At 42.0% G+C, this 20,560-nt stretch overlaps 1 protein-coding gene across 1 annotated transcript in view; it reads left to right on the plus strand.

Moving 5' to 3' along the window:
• Positions 1-4,473: 4,473 nt before the first annotated feature.
• LOC118785985 (transmembrane protein 163-like) overlaps positions 4,474-20,560 on the plus strand; it is a 49,319-nt gene continuing 33,232 nt past the window's right edge. Inside the window, exons 1-2 of the mRNA XM_036540970.1 lie at positions 4,474-4,946; positions 8,149-8,268. Coding sequence (XP_036396863.1) covers positions 4,763-4,946; positions 8,149-8,268 — 304 coding nt within the window. The 5' untranslated portion in view covers positions 4,474-4,762. The remainder of the gene's footprint in view (positions 4,947-8,148; positions 8,269-20,560) is intronic.

Consider the following 20,560-nt stretch of genomic DNA (forward strand, 5'->3'; position numbering starts at 1 on the left):
CCATTTACGGACCCCTCATCCTCATACTCCGGAACAATCCAGCAGAATCGATAGACATGTGATGAGACAAGAGCGGATTTTGGGTCACTTTTAAGTACAGCATGCATTTTTTATGGTTTATGTATGAGGCACTACAGAGAATGAATTAATTTTTTTTATGTTTTCAACTCCTAATGACCAGTTTTCACTGGCAATAGAGCCGTATATTTGATTAGTACTTGCTTTGAATTACTCTAAGACAGTAAAATCACATTCTCACCACGCTAAGTCAAACCAGTATCTGTGTGACAGGGAGTAGAGTGAACCCAAACCCAGAGAGGATGCAAGACTCAGGAGGGTTGGTTCAAAAAAACAGCTCTACTGGAGACTCATAGAATACAAATGGCTTGGGCAACAGTACACACAGAAGCCTGGGAAGCCAAGACTGTGCAAGGACAGGAACAAAAGACAGAACGTAATAGCAGTGAATACAGGTGCAAACAATTACTAATCAGCATAGGTGGAACACACAAACTAAATGTGAATGATGGAGAACACAAGGGAATTGTGTGGCCATCTGGTGGCCAACCCAGGACGCTATTGCTGCATTCCTGACAATCTGAATAGGGAGAAACTCTGGCACCAGGAGCAACATTCTCATCACATTTTAGACAGTGTCTTTCTTGTGATGCAGATAACACAACAGGTTTAAATTCTGAACAATAGCAGGGGACACAGAGACATTTGAAGGTCTGTTTCTTTCAGAGATGTGAAAAGAAGAGTACCTTAAGTTCTTTTTCCTTTGCAGCTGCAGTATCCAGGCAACAGTCAGGTCAGAGCCTTGTGACAGCCTTTTTGCTGAGGCCCCAGAGGCTTGGTGAAAGAACTTCAGCTTATGACAGCAGTACATCTCTCTCATTATGCCCAGGACACCACTTTCCATCACTCTCTTTTGAGCTGGTGTTACCTGCATGTATCCACATCACCTGTGCTTTGTCACCATACTGTCCCTTTAATGTAACTGTTTCATCTTTAATCTCCCCACTGCTGGTACTGAACTACTGATATTTACAAAGTCTGCACCTGGAACTGTTGGCATTTCTCCTGTGTGTGTAAAAATCTCTCCTCTGGATTGCTGCCTTGATGTGGCGGAGAGGCTTGAGTGTGTCAGTCACTTGGAGAGCTCTGTGGGTGATAGCTTCCGCTCCTAGCAGGTTCACCCATGCTGGACAGGTCAAAGGGTAGAGGTCAGACTAAAGGGCACTCCCTGGTCCCCCAGGTTGGGATCTAGGCGTGAATCCTACAATCTCACCCTAAAAAAACCTGCTACAGAAAATACAACAAGAAAGTGTAAAATGGACTGACAGGATCTCAGGGAGAAACTCAGCCATTTCAATGACCATCTCTGACCAAAAACCTCTCTGGGTCCAAAAATCAATATCAAGGCAGGGGCTTGAAATATGTGTTCCATGTACAGGACACCTAAAACTCGCCAAAACATCCATGAGATGAAGTGTGACCACATGTTAGGTTTGAACGAATGCCATGAAACAGGACTTGGAAAACCACCTCTGATGGATACAACATCCAGTATTCAGAGAAGCGATGACCAACACACAGAAGGAGATGCAAATGCGAATGCCAAAAACACAAAATCATTCACTGAAAAGGAGCTTATCAGTGAGCATCTGATAAAAGCTCACTTTGACTCCAGATTTTGCTAAATCACCATAATTCAGTGCTATCCACCAATACATGAAACAGAAAAGGAAACGATAGATGTATGCTACAAAACCCTGCAGACTGGTCAAAATTCTAAGGCTGAGAAAGACAAGCCACAAACAGAGCAAGGATACCCAGGGTTATGGGACCATAACTGAAAATAGTGAGACAAACTTTTGAACATTAAATGGGCTGGTATTTGGAAGAGCTCCTTTCCCCCACAAGGAAATGCGCAAGCTGACATGGATGTAACCAAATGGAACAGACCAAAATCAGATGAACCACATTACCATCAATGGCAGCTGGAGAAACGCATTAACCACTAGAGCAAGCAGGGTCAGATGTATCCTGTGACCATTGTCTAATTTCTGTGGATATCACACCGCAGTGAAGACCTAGGGCTAAAAATAAATGTGTAAAAGACCCAAGAGCTGAGGATTACTATACTAAATGCAGCCAGCACAACAATAAAGGGCAATCTGCTGGAAGAAGCAGAGGGCTCCAGTTACCTCAGTGCTACCTCAGCAAAGATAACTGCAGATTGCAGCGGTGTCTTGCAAACTGACAAACATCTGAAACTGTAGCCACACAAAAAAGTGAGAATCTGTTTCAGCTGTGTAAAAACAATGATTTCTAGCTGTGAAAGAGGCTGAATATGACTGACATGAACCCCTGATGAGCCTTTCATATTAGATGTTTGTGGCCAATCTGTCATATCTAACAAACAAATAAGATCTTGAATGAGGACCTCCACCACAACACCCAGTCAAGCTGCATCACTACAGGGATCAAGCAAAGGTGGATGAGATGGCTGGATCACATACTAACCATGGAGCACAACACCATTGCTATGGGTTCCCTCCCATGGACACCACAGGGCAAGCATCTAGGGGAAGCAACCAAGGGCCAGGAACAAGGACACCCGGAGGAGCACTATTACTGTGATGGGCTTGACCTGTGGTGATGCCGAAAAGTAACTAAGTGACTGTCTGGCATTGAAAGGGCTTGTTTTGACATTACACTGCTCGGGGAGCAAAGGAAGATAAGTTAGTAATTAATTAAATATACAAACAAGAACTGATGTAAATTTCCCGTTGAAGTCACTTAGCTCTTTAAGGGCTGCGCTGTATTTTTACATATTCGCATGAGAAGCACATCTCCAAAAAAAAAAAAAAAGTTTAGTCAGAAGAAAGCCTCTATAAACCTCCATTGTGACCAGTAGCAAGGGCATTGACTACACCTGTGGAAAAGAAAAATCTTGTCATTTCTGATTAGACCAATATTCAGAAGGTTTTACTGCTGTCACGGTGAAGTTAAATGAGTATTAACTGCATTTTTTCTCAGGTATACCAAGGGCTTAAAAAGCATTGTAAACTGAGAAACTCAGGAGCACCGCCATGATAGAACACCTGTAGCTTGTAAAACCCAGCAGAGCTGATTGCCAGGAGCGAGCTGTCAGTGACGGTAACATCAATTCACACACTGTGTAGGAGCTCATTTGGTCCTCTGCTCATGGACAGAAAGGGGAGGGAGGAAGGACGAGGACATGTCTTGCCACTCATGACATTTTGCTTTATGGAGTCAATCAGAATGGGAGTCAATGGTAATTCATTTGAAAAGCTAACTCTTTCTTTCCTCGACAGACCCAATTACATAATACAGTAGGTATCCAAATAATTGAAGAAACGGTTCAGGATTTCAAGGGATATTTAAAAAATACATCCACGTGTTACAATAATATTTGTCTGTCTTTTTACAACTCAATCCTTTCACCATCTGTAAACAGAAACAACTGGGGCCCTGGTCGAAGGTTTACCTCTGCATGCTTTGTCCGTAACTTTGAAAAAAGAATTTAAGCAAGAGTTACCTTTACTTCCACAACGTTAGTTCTTATATATAAATATATACACACACACACACACGTATATTATATTATATATTTTATATATATAAACACAGAATCGCGCATTACAAAACCACTGGTTAACAGTCTACCAGTGCTTTTTGGAAGGAGGGCTTCTTGGAAAACTCATGTTGCTATAGCAGCTATATTACACGTAGCCGAATCCTCGCGTCGTTTTGTGGTAAACTGACTTGATATGACTCCACAGCCAAAACAGTTATGAAGGGTTGCATGCCCGTTATGAAACCGAATCTCAGAAAAAAGTGTGTGTGTTCTCGGTGACATTAGAAATGTTAATCAAATCAATCTAATGGGAAGAAGTGCAATCTGTATTCATAACATGTGGAGACTATACTTTCAAAATGTGTATTCGAAAATGGACTATGAAAACAATCCAGATCTGGGAAGCCAAACTTGAAAGCCAAGCATATCCGCTTTTGATTGTGATTTCATCGTTGACACATGGTGTCGTATCCATTACAGCATCTTCAACCAAACTGAATTGCCTAGAAATCTCACATTAAATGCTGCTATTTTTACACGACGTCTGGGTCGACGCCTGCCATACCCAGATCCCACAAGCAACTCATGATATTCAATGATGCACACATGCTTTCTGTTATTTATTGTGAGTAACAACACAAATGTTTCACGATGATAATGTATTTACTTCGTGCAATACATCAGTAATAATAACACTGGGGTTATTCTGTGCTGTTGCTACGTGATAGACGCTGCCCAAAGATGAGTGGTAGACAGCCTTATCACCTGAGAGAGTTCCATAGCGCATCGCACCGAGCAGAATCGCAGTGGGAAGAGCTGCTGCCGCCAGAAGTCTCGCCAGTGATTCGTAGCCTAGCGCCTGACAGTGGCATGTGCGCGTATTCTGGACAACCTCTTAGCAGAAGTCTAGTTAAAGAACGTGGCTTTTTAATTAGAGTCTGCCTGCTGCAGCCTCCGCTCTCTAGTTAGCGAGTGTGTGTCGGAAAGGGGGGTCTGATGTTGATGCAGTGAAGAGACTCTTGATATCTCATCTGTTTGCCGACTTCTTTGCTCTGTGCGACTCAACGCTGGCGGCATCGGCGCGCTGGGTGATTGGACTTCTCACACCGGTGTGACATAATTTGAGTGCTTTATTTGAACAGAAACAAAACAGCGATGACCGACTCTTCGGCTCAAGACCCCTGTCCAGTCCCGGACCTCACTATTGTGGATCCCGCGGCTCGGAACGGACAGTGCGCCCCTCCAGATCAGCACCCACCCAAAAGATCGAGTCAGGGAGACCCCTTCAACATGGACCGGGACCAAGAGATGAAAATAAGCGATAGCGTGGAAGGCCAAGGTAATAGACAAATGATACTATATTGATAAATTTTAACATCCTTTTTGTCAGATTTGTTGGACAAGGATGCGCTGGGCTTGGCAATATATTTATGGCTTCTGCAGAGTGCGTTTAATTATTCAGGTGTATATGAAATGCATAATGCATACGTGCAGAAAGTAGAGAGCGCTTTGTTAACACATTTCAGCAAATGCTTTGTGACCAAATTAAACTAGCAAGCCATTAAACATGGAGAAATTGCCACTACTTTCTAGTAGTTCCCAATTGCGAGTTTTGAGACCGCGGCAGAAGTTTTATTTGACATTGATGTCTCAGATCTATATCTCAGGTAGATCGGGTCCATCTGGTATACACAAATAGACAAAAAATTACCTCCAAGTCAGGCTGTGTACGTGTGTGAGGGAGAAGGAGAAACACAGGACAGGGACCTGCCCAAACTCTGTGACTCGAAATGGTTATCGCTGCAGAGCCAAAATCTGCATTGTCGCGGTTGTACAGCCTCGTAGTCTATGGAGCGGCATTAAGAGCCTTTCCATTTGCACCTTTCCAAATCTGGGTGTCCTCATAACTAGGGGCCACTGGGAATCCATAAGAGCGTCTAAAACAGCAGAGAGAGAGAGAGAGAGAGAGAGAGAGAGAGAGAGAGAGAGAGAGAGAGAGATTTAAACCACTAGAATTGGTGTGGGGTGATTTAGGGTGAGGGGCTAGCTGAGAACGTGGCTCAGAAATGGAGTAGGTTTAATGTGAAATACGTGTCAGACCACTGCTAGGGCTCATCTTAAGACAGAGGATCAGGTCTTTGAGGAACTCCAGTAACCTTGAGTGAAGAACTTAAAGGCCACCTCGGGTGTATTGTTGAAACAAGAAAGACGAGGGTAAACCAGTCTTTAAAAGCAGCTGGATTGGTGTGTGCTTTTCCTGAAGTTCACTTATAACTGCTCATAACATTTTTTTTTCCAGAAAACTAACAATTATTGTTTGAGTTCCAAGACAAACATCTAAACTCAGCTCATGATATGAGGTCTGTGAATCTGATCTTTTCACAATCCTTCTCACAAGTTCATTTCATAATCCTTCAGACTATTTTCTTCTTTTGAAACCTGAACTTCAAACATTCAGTGAGTGTAAAGTTTAAAATTCCATCATGGATATGACCAGAAAGACCCCCAAGAATGTGTAATCTTAAACTGAATGAACTTTTCGTGCATACGTTACAGATGAACAGTAATGTAGTATTCTCCACATTGCACTGGTGTCCTCCAGACTAAAGAGGTACCCTGCAGTCTATTTTCATTTTTGCTTTACCTTTAAGGACATCATATATCTTTTCATTGTCAGGTAGTGTGTTGATTCTCTGGATGGATAAAGGTGAATTTAAGAGAGAAACTAATAACGTCCGATCCTCAAACAACTATTGAAAGACAAACTTAATCGTGTAGAAGAGAAGAATGACTATGAGGTGTGAATAAATTAGTAATGTCTGCGGGACAGCACTCATCCTCTCTCTGTTGTTAGGATCAAAGGCTCTGCAGTTTTTCAGATCTTTGCAGATTTTTTTGAATATGCCTGTGAATTATGAACATGCAGCAGCAGTTTTGACAAGCGAGACATGGACTTTGATGGCTTGCTGCGCATCGTTAGAGCATTCACTTGTTAACAGTGAATATCTGTGAGGGATAATGAACAGCCTCTCATGAGAGCTCAGCTGTGCTCTTGCCTTCTCGTATTCTGAAGCAAATTGGAAGAGAGGACATGGAAAGCCTGCGTCCAGGGATACATTTTAATTATTGAGAAAAAGTGATTTGATTTCTGCAATCAAGAGCCTCTCAATAATCTGGTGATTTAACCTGAAATTACCCTGACAATCAGTGCTGCGAGGTGAATAAGTGATGTGTCATTTATTCGGTTTTGGTTTATAGCGTGCGGGTCACATCAAGGGATTCAAAGGTCAAATGAAATCCAACTCCTGTGACAACTTGTGGAAGCCATTGTTCTGCCATGGAATAGTTGTGTGTCCATTCAACATTCTTTGTGGTTTGGAGATATCAGCAACCCTTAATCAGTTTGTGTTTACTTAGTATTACAGGGATGACAAATAACACAATCACATGTGAAATGTGAGCACCACACTGATTAGTTGCGCCCCAAATTTGCACCCATCTTCTAGATTTAACTTTTTTTGCTCACTTTAAATGGGGCATTCCGTCTGTATTGTATAATATAAGTATAATTTAGTGTAATTCTATATGACAAGTGTTTAAATGAAAAACTACCCTAAATGAGAGAGAGAGAGAGAGAAAGAATTGTGTTATTGCATGGGGTATATCCAGCATCAGGCAGATTTAAAGCCAAATATTAAAGGGTTGTGGGGTGGGATGCAAACCATTAGGCATAGCATGGAAATTCTGCTTAATCTCTGTCAGAGTTTCAGCATTTTCCCGAGTTATTGAGAGGAGCTAGGTGGTATATAAGACTGGCAAGACAATTGTAGCTCTACCAGACTCTAATTTATTTATAATATATCTAATTATATTTATAAGATTTAATTTATTACAGCATTTGATGCCTTTATTATTAAATATAGCCTTCCTGATAGCCCCTATGGTTTGAGGAGTGCTAAGTGGTCATATTACACATTCTTGGAATGCCAAATTTAAATTCCATCATGGATATGACCAGAAAGACCCCTATGAATGTGTAATCTTAGGCTGAATGAACTTTTCATGCATACGTTACAGATGAACAGTAATGTAGTACTCTCCACATTGCACTGGTGTCCTCCAGACTGAAGAAGTACACTCCAGTCTATTTAAATTTTTGCTTTACATTTAATGACATCATATATCTTTTCATTGTCAGGTAGCATCGACACGAAGCATGGGAATTCTGCTTAATCTTCAGAGTATCAGGGTTTGTCTAGAGAGGAGCTAGGTGGTGTGTAAGAAAGGTCTAGAGAGGAGCTAGGTGGTGTGTAAGAAAGGTCTAGAGGGGAGCTAGGTGGTGTGTAAGAAAGGTAACACAGGTGTAGCTCTACCAAACTGTAATGATTTAATTATAAGCGCATTTCATGCCTTCGTTATTAAATATAGCCAAGTATAGTTTTAGGATAATTTGAGGAGTGCTAAGTGGTCACACTGCACATTTTTTGGTGTGTCCTGTCCACTGGTCGGTGGTCACTAAGGTATTTCATTGTGTTTGGCAGGCCTGCTTGAGAGCAGCATGCGACTGAAGCCTCACGAAGCACAGAGCTACCGCAAGAAGGCATTGTGGGTATCCTGGACCTCCATCGTGGTGACGCTCATCTTGGCTGTGGCAGCCTTCAGTGAGTACCTGGCACTAGTGCTTTCTCAGCGACTTTTGTCTGGAGATGATTCAGGAAAATTTGATGGGGCTCAGTATGGTGTCTGATCAATGCACCAGCAAGACCTGCAGCTTTGCAGAAGAAGGTGTGAGTCATCTGCTCTTGTGTATCCTGTCCTCTGCATCCTTCGCAGCTCTTAAGTAGTCTTGACGCCATCGGAAATTCTGACAAACCTGGACACTTGCAATACATTTTTTATTGTTCAGAGTGCATTTTTTTTTCTCAGGAGGTGAAGAGTTTTCTTTCTAGAGCTGGAAATTGAACACATTGCATAAACCACAGCGCGTCACCAAAATGCTGGATGATGTGGAGTTGGAGATTGGTTTGGTTCCCTGCTCCGGCAGGTGAGCGCTTGCTCGCCACACTGGTGTTCGGGGGTGGGGAGGATATGCCAACGTGAGTTAGGAGCACGGGGACGCATGCAGTTCACGGGCAGGGCAATGCACCGATCACACGTGTCAAGCAGTTGCTAGGAAGAGCTCGGTAGCCGTGCGTTCAGGCTGCACACAGCACCCAGCCGTTTAGCGATGTGGAAATGCTGCAGCAGTGTGGAGCCTGACGCCAGCTGGGTTTGGCTGCTGGCTCTGGCAAACAAGGTCTTTTTAATTCTTCTGGTCAATAGCACGCCACGGCTTTCCAATAGTTGTCTATTAAATTAAATCGCTAGCAGGGTATTGCTGAAAAGCACAGTGTTCTGAATATTAGAACACAATAATTTAACAATAACAATAATACTAGAACAATACATACAGTTCTAGTATCCCATTACTAGCCTGCTCTCAGACCACCCCCTTGTTACACCCCCTCTGACATCATAATGGGGGGGGGTGTGCATTAAGCGGGCAGGATTGACTGTATTGACTCTGTGAGCAGTAACAGTATCGTATTCAGCCCATCTGTGTACGTTCAGGGGATATCTAATATGATGCTCTATTCCCCAGCTCATCGCTTTAGACTCCCTTTATTCCGCCCAGAACATATTTTGTGTGCCAGGGTTCACCGGTGTTGAAGGTTGGCAATAAATCACTTTGTTGATTGAGATTGCTTGCAGTGTGCCCATTTATTGCTCTCTAATGCCTACGGTATTAGCAGAGCGGTTTATAGAGGAGACAGACATCTCCAGCAACAGAAATAGATTCTGTCCTAGGAAATTAATCTGCTCATTTTTTGTAATGCAGTGCAATGTAATGTAATGTAATGCAATTTTTTGTAATGCAATTTTGTAATTTTTTGTAATGCAGCGTACCCTTACCTTTACAGACTTCATATGCTATAGTTACAAAAAAACTCACGGATAAACCTATCACAATGTTAACTGCACTGAAAAGCCAGTGGCTGCCTGGGGGGGTTACAGCGGATTGGTTGTGCTTTATGTCTCTGGTGAGTTTGTGGTAATGAGAGTGTGTGGGCTGGCAGGCGTCAGGGGGCCATTACCAAACCGCCCGCGTGAGGTCTGTGCCTGCATCATTGTTCAGCAGATTGGAAGCACCAAATACCCACTTGACTTTTAAACAGGCCCAGGCCGCAATACACAGAAGAACAATCCAATCACACATGCATAAAAACTTAGGTGTCCCATGCTGAAACACTCTTTTTTATTGTAGTGATTTCTGTGAATTGCTAAACATATTAGAATGTGGTGTTCCATTAGTATGGGCACATAACAGGTATGTGTGTGTCTATATACAGATATACGTGTATACAGACATACGTGTCTGTCGGTGTGTCTATACGTATATGGACACAAAATTGATAGGACAGGAGTGGAAAAGACTGATTGTTGTGCTTGAGGTTGCACATGCAAATAATGTCACATTTGGGGGGGATTTATTAATAGTTATCCTATAAATGGCACTAGGTGCAAACAACACCCCTCAGTGCACTTCAGTTACACACCTCCTACGATCAATTGCTGCGTGCGTCTGCAAACTTGTAACGTATACAACTTGTAAGACCATGGCAGAGGAAGGAACTGATTGTTTTGTAATTACAGAATCTCAGCACAGGCGAAATTTGCTATTTATTTCACAGAACTTGGTATGACATCTTAAAGCGTTCTGTCAAAATCAGTCCCAGACAAACCAAGGTCTTGTCTAAAACTAAAGAATATGGAAGCACTTCTGTTCTTGAACGAAAAGAGCAACGCTTAAGCTTGAATTTAACATTGGGCATTTTTTGCTGCTCTTGTTTTGTCTGTGTCTCAGTGTCTGATGTCAGATTATCTCATGATGGCAGAATAAGCCTGCAGGTGATTTACATTTGCTTTGCGCGTTGCACTTCATGAGTCTTACAATCATCAAAACGCATAAGCCTGCCACTTGAGTTATTTGATGTTGTTAAAAAAAAAAAAATGCCCGTCTCTTGCAAACTGGAGACAACTGGACAGCTGATTGAGAAAATCACTTCAGAACTTCCCTAGCTAGAAACCTCTAGAAGGTTGCATTAAACTACTTTTAATAAATAAATTAGTGTGTTGACAGATGACAGGTGTGTTGTTAGCTAGTTATGTGGGATAGAAAGGCAATTAAACTCTCAACAGATTTCAATTTACAGTATGCAGCACTGTTTTCTTTGTAAAAATGAATCATAGTCAGTACCCAGCATTTTCTCGTCTGTCCAAGTGATAGAGTTCATTTTTTTCTCCCCAAACTCTTAAAATTCAGTAGCTGTTAGTAAATATATGCCATGTCTTTTCTGGCTGAGATGAATAAATGATTAAACATACCAACATGTTAGTTCAGGCTCAGTGCAAACAGAAATGTATTACATCTGTATTTCATCAGTAACACATCCCAGTCTTTGAATTTCATGATGTCACTGGACTAAATTGCTAAGCATGCTGAGAGATGGCAGTGTATGAATAGATATAGTCTCATTAATAGGATAATAGATTATTTGACAAACAACACAAGGTTCAGAGGGCCACATAAATTATGCATTTTGATAGAGAAGGTGAAACAATCCTGTAGTCAAACTGGAACACGTATCAATAAGCAGATTTGGAATACGGCCTGGGCTGCAGACTTAGGGGCGTGCCGCTGTGTTTGTTCCGGCAATGAGGACAGCATGTGCTGCCTTTGAAAAGCTGGATGGCCCACAGTGCACTATCCGCACCTTTTCCTGGTGCTGTAGGTATTTCTGGGACAAGCCAGAGAGGGTGAGCCAAAATGGCATGCTGCTCCAAAGCATCTGTGGCTGCCGTTAGGACACCTCACAGTGCGCTCGCTGTCCTATCAGATGGGCTCAGCAGTACATGAGAGCTGGATGTCTGGTTGCATGTGTCTCCTGCAAAGGAAGATGTTCACCAACACTCTGTGAAGGGCTTATTCTTAACTACAACATTCACACACGTTCCTCTGCAACACACAAACCTAGGTCCCACATTTAACGAGATTTTTTTTTTAATAATGGAAAAATTTCAGTGTCTACGAAAGGTAATTTTGACAAATAAAACTATGGGTGAAAGCTGTATTCCTACCTAACATCTGATTAGAACTGCTAGTATTGATAACTCCGGTTATGAGTTTCCCAACTTTTAATAGGAAAGGTCTACTTTATAAAACACTGGGACAGTAAATTAGTGTTGTCTAGTGTCTAATTAAGACAAGACTAACCATAATTTTGCTTAAGTATTGATTTGCATTATTGGGTAACAAGTTTTTTTCAGCTACCAGTCAAAGGACAGTATAGTTTGTTTGACAAATAGCAATATATCAGATGCATATTAGAGCAAATGAAAGAGAAACTGCCAGTCAAGTTTTGCACACCTCATGGACCTAAATTCAAATTAGATGGTAGGTGCCACTCTCTTTGAGAAACCAGCATCATCTTGAGTTTGTCTGATTTTGGCTGAAACCTGCTTAGCCACATGCGCTTTCTGTGAGCATTATAGCATGTTTAGAAATAGAAGATCCAGGGTTTGGGACCTGCTACACTGCTCTGAAAGACTATGCATCATTCTAAAAGCCCCAGGAAAAAAAACATACACCTGCCTGCCATTTCATCCCTTCTTCTTAATTATTCATTTGTTTTCTTTCGCACAAGTTGTTTATTGTCGGTAAATGTCACACAGCAAGGTATAATGGTCATGAATTTGTAGGTGCAAATGGCATTCCATCTTAGTGCCTGGCTGTGCTTTTGTCTGGTGCACAGTCTCCGTGCATAATAGTTACGATACGTGCACGAAGACCTGGCTGTGTTAAAATAGAAATCTGAACTGTGTCTAAATCTCACGAATGATTTCAGCCACTGTTGTCCCCATCTGCATGTGAAGAGAGTTGCCGTCAGAGGAGCAAATGGACGAGTGGCAAATCATTGCAGTGCCTATTCATCGGTCCAAATGCATCTAGATATATTCTTTCTTTTTTTCTGTCATTGTCTGAACACAACCACATGTTGTACAAAACATGGAGATGAATTTCTCTTATTGCAAAGAACCCCAACATGCCCTGGATTGACTTCTGATGAGGGCTGGCCAGGGCAGCTGTACTATCCTACTCATGAAATGGGTATCTAGTAGGGATGCTAATGCTCCTTGTGCCTTGATGGTTGGACCTTTGCCATAAAAAATAGATTATCAAAGGGTGTGTATCATATTACAGCACACCAATTTATGAAAAAAAAACTCTTCTGGCAAAGCCTATTGGCTTATAAAATTCTGCCAAATTAAAGGCCCGAGAGCCTGTGGTTTGTGGCCAGCTGCCATTGGTTGAGTGGGACTCTCCAGAGCTACTATTGAGAAACATGAAATTTCTGTGTCTTTTAGGCATATGGACACTGCTTTAAGTGTGTGTAATTGTTTTAGTCTAGTGCAGTTTCCATAATGTGAGGGTAGCAGTGTAGTGGTAGACTCCTTGTGTGTGGAAACAAGAATGTATTATTATGTGTGGTAGGGATAAAACTGGAGACCAGGCCATGCATGGGCTGTGAGTTGCCACCTAAGCAGGGGGTAGTAGCTTGAACTGGCAATTTAAGTGCTTGACCTGGTACTTGTTTCCACCTGTACCGTGATGTAACCAAAACTGTTTTTTTAGTACAAGGTATACAAAAGATTTTTGAGAAATCATCTAGTATATATTTTTGAAATATAATTTGATGACTGAAAATTAGCATAATGCACAGTACTTGTAGTGTCCATCCCTATACCTCCCCAGACAGAGTAGAGAGTGTAAATTTCCCTTACTTTCACTATCAGGAAATGTGATATCCGATTGAAAGTTTAGTAGAACAATCAGAGTATTAAATTTTCTTTTTGCTAATGAAGTCTGCAGAATGCTGTCAGGACTAGGGTTGTCAGTAGTGAGACTCACTTTAACACTGGTCTCTTGGCAGTCATTCAGAAAATTAGCATGCTTTTCAAGAATAGTTGCAATTTTGTAATTAAGGATGCAGTATGCGATTTCTTTTATCTGTGTATTCCTTGCTGTAGTACTGAACGTACCTCATGCGGTATTCTTACATGAAAAATAAAGCACCTCAATGGGGTTTAAGCCATGATGCTGGACTGGGATAAAACATGTATCTTACATTTTGTGATTCATACATTTATACTAATATTTAGATTTATTCATTTAGCAAACACTCTTATCCAGAGGGGCTTCCAAAAAATGTGCAAAATAATGCCTCTGGATTATTTGAACATAATACTAAACTCACACATGAAGCATAAATATTAAGGAATGCTAATAACTGGCTCTTATTTAGCTTCCACACAATTCTATTAGCCTTAGTTTTGGAAATCGTGTGGAAAAAGGCGGGCATAGTACACAAGCCAAAATTAAAGCCTTCATTAGTGTCTTGCCTAGAGCCAGTTCTGTTCAAGCAAACACAGTTCCATGGGAAGCGGATCATGTCTTGAATCCACACAAGGTCTTGTGTGTGTGTGTGTCGGGGGGGCACTGAAATGTTATCAGTGAATAGACCAATGCTTTGTGTATCGATAGCACAGGAAACTTCTTATTCCGCTTTCCCACAAAGCTGTGCCACTGATCACACCTCTCATTTATCAGGCACAGTTTTATCTTCAGGCTCAAGAGGAAGAAATTATTCAGAGAAACACACGCATGAAGAATGTAGCACGCTTGGCCCCCAGTTCTCGTACATAGAGGTCTTTATGACTAACAGGAAATAGCAAGTCTAGTTTTCACCGGCCTGCCACCTCTGCAGTATGGCCGTTTCAATGTCATCTGGCTGAGTCCGTGAGTCAGAGAACAGTGGCTTGGATACTGCCTGTTTTAGAAATGCCTTCTGAAAGCTTCCACTTTCTGTAAAACACAAGTATGATTTCACTTATTTTGCAGCATTAGAATTATTGTAGTAGTATTAAATTTCCCACTACTCCTCTCTGGACAGCTAGTTCACTTCATATGCACACAGACACATGCAAACACACATGTGTTAGTATCAGTACTTTTTAACTGATGTCATTACTGTCTGAAAAACCAATGTTGGTTCCATATTTGTGCAAAATTGTGAAAAAACGTTGTATTACTTTATATTAGAACTGCATTGTTACAATATCCAGTTGTGTGTTTGGTTGTGTGTGAGGTGTTTGGTAGAATCTGGTAGCATTTATATGATACACACACTACTGCAGCTATTCTGCATATTGCCTGTTGTTTAAAAGAGCACCTGCTGCTGATGGTTCCAATAAATAAACATTGCTGTAATTGTAGTTATCCACCCATGTTATAAATTCAGCCAGGTTGCTCAGTCTGTTGGTAGAATGCTATATTAAACTTAGCAGTCTCCTGCTACGCTTCGTTCTCAAGCAGTGACTCAGGCATTGACTGGAAGTTAAACTCGTTCGTGTCAGGTATTATGTCAACATTTTGACTCTTCATTTTCAGGAATACGACTGTTTGTTCAAACAGAGCTGTGAGTATCATGCTCCTGGATTGTATGCTCAGAGGCATGTTGGTGTTTGCCTGTGACTGTGACATGTGGCCTCTTGGCTCTTTGCCCTCACAGAGAGTACATCATCTCCCATGGCTGTGTGGGTGCTGCATATTTGGTACATACTGCACCAAAGACATTAATGAGTGGCCTTCTGTATGGTCGTTGTTCATGAAGAATCACCACGCAATGTGCTGGTGTTCAAAGGCAATTTGGCTTTGTCTTGTACATGGTTTCTTCACACATCTGGTACATGGTTATGTGTGTATGAAGTATTTTTAACTAGACATTTTGTTCAACTTAAAATACAATACTATTAAAATACAGAGGACATTGGCAGATGCTAAACACGCTGGGGCTTGGTGTTGCACACTGAAATATCCCCCTCCATGCCTATGTCTGTGGCTGCTGGACGAGCCCATACAGCAGACCAGGCTGCTGCGGCTGCTAGTTTTACTGCATATCCCAGCCCTCCTCAGAGACGCAGGCTGAATATTAACAGGAGCAGAAAGTTTATTGCTGAGCTAGCACATAAGGCGCTGTCCCTCAGAAAAACTTCCCAGTAAGATTGCCTGAAATCTGGTAGTAAGTTGGCCAATGCGCACACAGACATGGATATACCTTATTATTTTTTTGAAAGTACATATTTCCTTTCAAAAGTTTATTTAATCAGCTGTCCTCACAGACCTGCTTAGTCAGGAATCAGAACATTTCAAGGATAGTAAACCAATGAAGAGAAGAGGGTATGCTTCACTTGCAGCCTACAAAATGGCACTCATACATGTATTCTTTGACAGGTTACTCTGATCAACCCAGGCATTTACATTCAGGTGTGAATACGGTGGGTTCTTTAGACCGACTGCTTATAAATTCCACTTTGTGTTGTGTAACCTGCGGAAGCAGACATCACTGAAGTGTCTGGGACAAATGTTTGCTCACTGGATGGATACCCTGACGGGAACAACAGAACGTTGCAACTAAAAGGGAGACAGTGCTGTCAGAGCGATACTACTGTTCTTTGCTTGAGCCTTGAATCAGTTCTACTGGAATAATGGCATTCATTCGTGACACACATGATTCACCTCTGATTGAACATCTCATTTATGCCTCCTGATTACAGCTTGATTTGGTTGATTTCAGATTAATGACTGCTGGATTTTCCCCCCAGCCTCATAACTCAACCAAAGCTTCATGGAGGATTATGGCTCTATGCCCCTCCCTTTTGAGAGATTTCCTCTGTTGAACTTGAATGTTAATATGTATGTATATATAATGTACACACATATGTGTGTGTATGTGTGTGTGCATGTGTATTCATGTCATAATGTGATAATAACCATGTAGCACTTTGCATGGTAGTTGTTTGAGATGGGGGCAGGACAAAGGCGGGGGCCATTTCACGCTGCAATTAGGGGGTGTGGAATGTTACACTCCTTTTTTAAATGGATAGGTCACTGTTTCGTGGAAAAAGGCCATCTCAGGTCCAACCAAAGTATTCACTGTTCCACGTATTTTGTGTTTTGTGTTTTGTGTTTTGTGCCATGCCCAAACTCAACCCCCCGCACATGCCAAGCGGCAAATACACTCATGATATATGAGCAAAAATTTTTCACAGTTATAACAATAGCACATGTATGTTGTTGGTGAAATGAACCGAGGACAGCCAGGGGCAACGGAAACTTGGTGGTCAAGTCGTTGCTAAGCTAGAGGAGCATGTGTGCACGTTGGCTGTCCATTTGGTACTTGAGCTGTTCTGAGAAATGTAGCCGGCTGTAAAATAACCAGCAAAGAAAACAATTATGAAGGGAGCAACATGGGGACACATGGTGACGGAGGTCCTTATAGAAATATGGAAAGCTGATAAAATCTAGGCAACATAAATGACCAAAAAGGAACTGTGTAGGCTAATACAGTAGGAAATTACATCAGGTCTCTCTTGACACATACAAGACTAGTTTGGTGTCCAGCACAACATTATGTGAACACACTTCCAGGAACGGTAACACCTATGTGCTATTTCACAGCTTTTTGTGGAGCTTGCCTGAGAATCATCCCATACATTTGAAAGTGTCTTACAATGGCATGGGTGGAGGGGGTGTGTGTGCTTTGATCAAACCCTCTACTATGAGTAATTAAAAATGAATTAATATGACCAGGGCCTGATTTTACAGCTTCTCTTTAGATAGTCAACCTTTTGTTTTTGCTAGTTCTGACCCATGTATCAAGAAGAAAGCACAATGGGTTTACATTGGGGGGAGGTTGATTCCTTTACTCAAGAAATTATAGGCCTGAGCATTTAATCACTTCTCATCTGATTATGCCTCTTACATAATGCATGCATTCCACATGTGTGCTGTATGTGACATACACAGTGTATGGACACTCCTCAGGACTCTCAGCTGTGCTTCTCCTCAGCTTCACTGAAAGAATTAGCATAGAGATGGACAGTCACGTTAAATGGAGACATCCGGATCTCCTAAAGTAGAATCGGAGCCGTGTGATGCCGCATGCCAGTCCCTGCAATTCCACTGTGGGCTGCTGATAGGGGGTGTGAGAAAATGTCAGCACAACCCTGTAAGACCTCAGTCCTCCAGACTCCTTGCAGCTTCAGCAGGAGCCAATTAGCAGCCTCACGGCTGTGCATTGTCTGCTCTCAGGCTGTTGTTTTAATTTGCACTCTGAAGGCTACACGCCTGGCTTTCAAAATGAACAAACAGGCTCTGCCTGGGTTTTCAGCCAGGCCTAAGAAGCCCTTTCTGCGCCAGCCACTTTTAGTCTGGCTGGCACAGAATGAGGTTTCATGAAGCCATTAACAGGAGGAACTATTGTGAGATATTAATGACTCACTTGTGTGGACCAATCATAGCGTTTTGCAATGTGGTTTGCAAAGTTAATTTGATTGGCTCCTATGAGTGATTTATATATCACAACTTAGCTCCACCCATTATGGGGATAGTTATTATTAATTCAGTCACTGTGGCACAGTACATGCTCATATATGTCATCAGACCCGATGGGCAGATCATGCATAGAATGCAGATGCTTGTAGGTGCTTCAAGGGTTATCTAGAAAATATCTAGATATCATTTAGAAAATTTTGAAAAGAAGATAATTTGGCTGAAATAGGATCAGAGATGGAAAGCGATTACGAAACAGATTAATGCTCATGTAAGAAATAAATCAAATATTTGTGAGTAAGTCTAATGTTCCTTTATTGTCTTTTGGCTGAGAAAGGAAAATGGGACATTTCTTTCTGGGTTAGCCCCAAAGAAAATCGTACCGCTCTTGGGGATTCATCAGTCAGCCAGGTTAGTTGCTGAGGCTCCCTGAATCTGCATTTAAAGAGATTGTTTGGGAAGAGCTGGGGCAGAGACTTCCGGCACAGTGAGACACCCCAGGATGGAGCAGGGGTAACTTGATCTCAGCCCAAAGAGCGCAAACCTTTCGTAAAGGCTCAAGAAAAGCAGAGACCTGCTGCACCTTTTTAAATCTCTCCCTGTGTGTGTGTGTGTGTGTGTGTGTGTGTGCACGTGCATTTGTGTGTGTCTTTGGGTGTTTTGGATACCTTGTTTTCAATCAAAAGGAGGCTCCTGAAACACCATTTTTCCAGAGTTTTCTCACCTCTCTCTGTGTTTCTCTCGGTCTCTCTGTCTGTCTCTCTCTTTCTCTCTCTCTCTCTCTCTCTCTCACACACACACACACACAAACATGCAGACACACTGTCTGTCTGTTATCCTCTTGTCTGGGGATTGCTCAGATCTGAGGGAGACTGTTAGACAGCTGATGGCTGACTAGACACAGCAGAGTTTTCAGAACCCATCAGCTCTCACACAAAAGTACACCTCAAAGGGGAGAACATATTGACAAGTGACATATGGATAAAAATAGGCCTCTGTGATGCATATGAGATCTGGGCAGAGAGCATTTCTCATAAGTGCGTGTGTGTGTGTTGGGGCGCTGATTGAATCTTTAAGTTCCTGGCTGTGCTGCTGCGGTGAATGAGTGAAACAGCCTATAAGAGTGGACTTCCTCCCATCGCTGTTGCTGAGGAAAAAACACAGGAAGTAAGCAGGGCTTCTGTATTACTGCAGGTGTATCTCTGATGGAGTTCTCTACTGTGGCCATTGCTCAGTCACTGTGGCAGCACCCTGATTAACAGAGGGCTTTGCTTTGCATTTATGTGATAATTGAACGAGATTTGCTTTACTCCACAAAAACTGTCTCTGCAATAGTGGGGCTGTGTTTGGTATGTGGAGCCAATTTTGTTTCTTTTCTGTGTTTATACTTCTTGACAGATCTTGGAACACTGAGGCAAAAGTGGGAAGGTACATATCATATTTGCTGAACGGATCACTATATGTTGGGATAGCATTTTAAATGATTTTTTTCCCTTTTGGAAAAACTGTGAAGAAAAAAACTTGGAAAAAACAAAAACAAATTGAATTAAATTGAAAATGAAAGCAGAATGAGTTAGCATGTAATATTAAATGTTTTTGTTTAATGGAGAGTTTAATGAAAATTTAGCATCTGGTTTTGATGAAGTCTTTTTTGAAGACAAGTTATTTTCTGAGTGATCAGCTCCCAAAAATTGGTGAAATGCAAAGTCATGAGAATGCTCTCATAGATTTTAATGAATAAATGTGGTTTATAAACAGAATTTTCTTTGTCCTCCAAAGGGATTCTTTAACCTTAGTCGTCTGTTTGCATCGTCTGCAAATTTGCAATGCAAAATCATCCCAAACAAATCCGTGCCGAAGGTTGCAGAATTACACGTTCTTATGATTTGATCGCTTCAGCTCTGGGACGTGCGTGGCAAACAAAAGCATTTCCTCTATCCATTTTGCACATGGAAATGAATACATTCATTATCTGTGCAGGCTCAAATGCCTAAACAAATCAGCTTTTTCCCCTCAAGGTCATTTCCTCATGATTCCCCCAAGAAAAAACAATCACTGTGTGAACAACATCTACACGATAATCATTCCCAACAAGAAATGATTGTCTGAATGGCCGCCTGGCCGGACCCTGACCAGCCTTCCCTTACACAATCTAGCAGGTGGGCAGCGCGCTGACAGCATTCCCCCTGCGCTCGGCGCGAGTGCGTTTCTCCCGTTCGGGAGAGACGGATTCTGCGCATAATTGATGTGACTTCGGAGAGGCGGAGATGGAGTCGGATTCATCTCCTGAGCGCCGCGCAGACGCAGACTGCGGCACTCGGGGACCACGTTCCATCTGCGCCGAAGAGTCACATCCCTCCCGTTTACATGCACCTTAACCTTTTCAGTTATTCACCCGTCTTTTTATAGGCACTCTGTTGCTGTAACTGAATTGAATTCTGCCATATGATAAGGGCAGCGGT

This window comes from Megalops cyprinoides, chromosome 11 (genome assembly GCF_013368585.1).
Source record: "Megalops cyprinoides isolate fMegCyp1 chromosome 11, fMegCyp1.pri, whole genome shotgun sequence".
NCBI lineage: Eukaryota > Metazoa > Chordata > Actinopteri > Elopiformes > Megalopidae > Megalops > Megalops cyprinoides.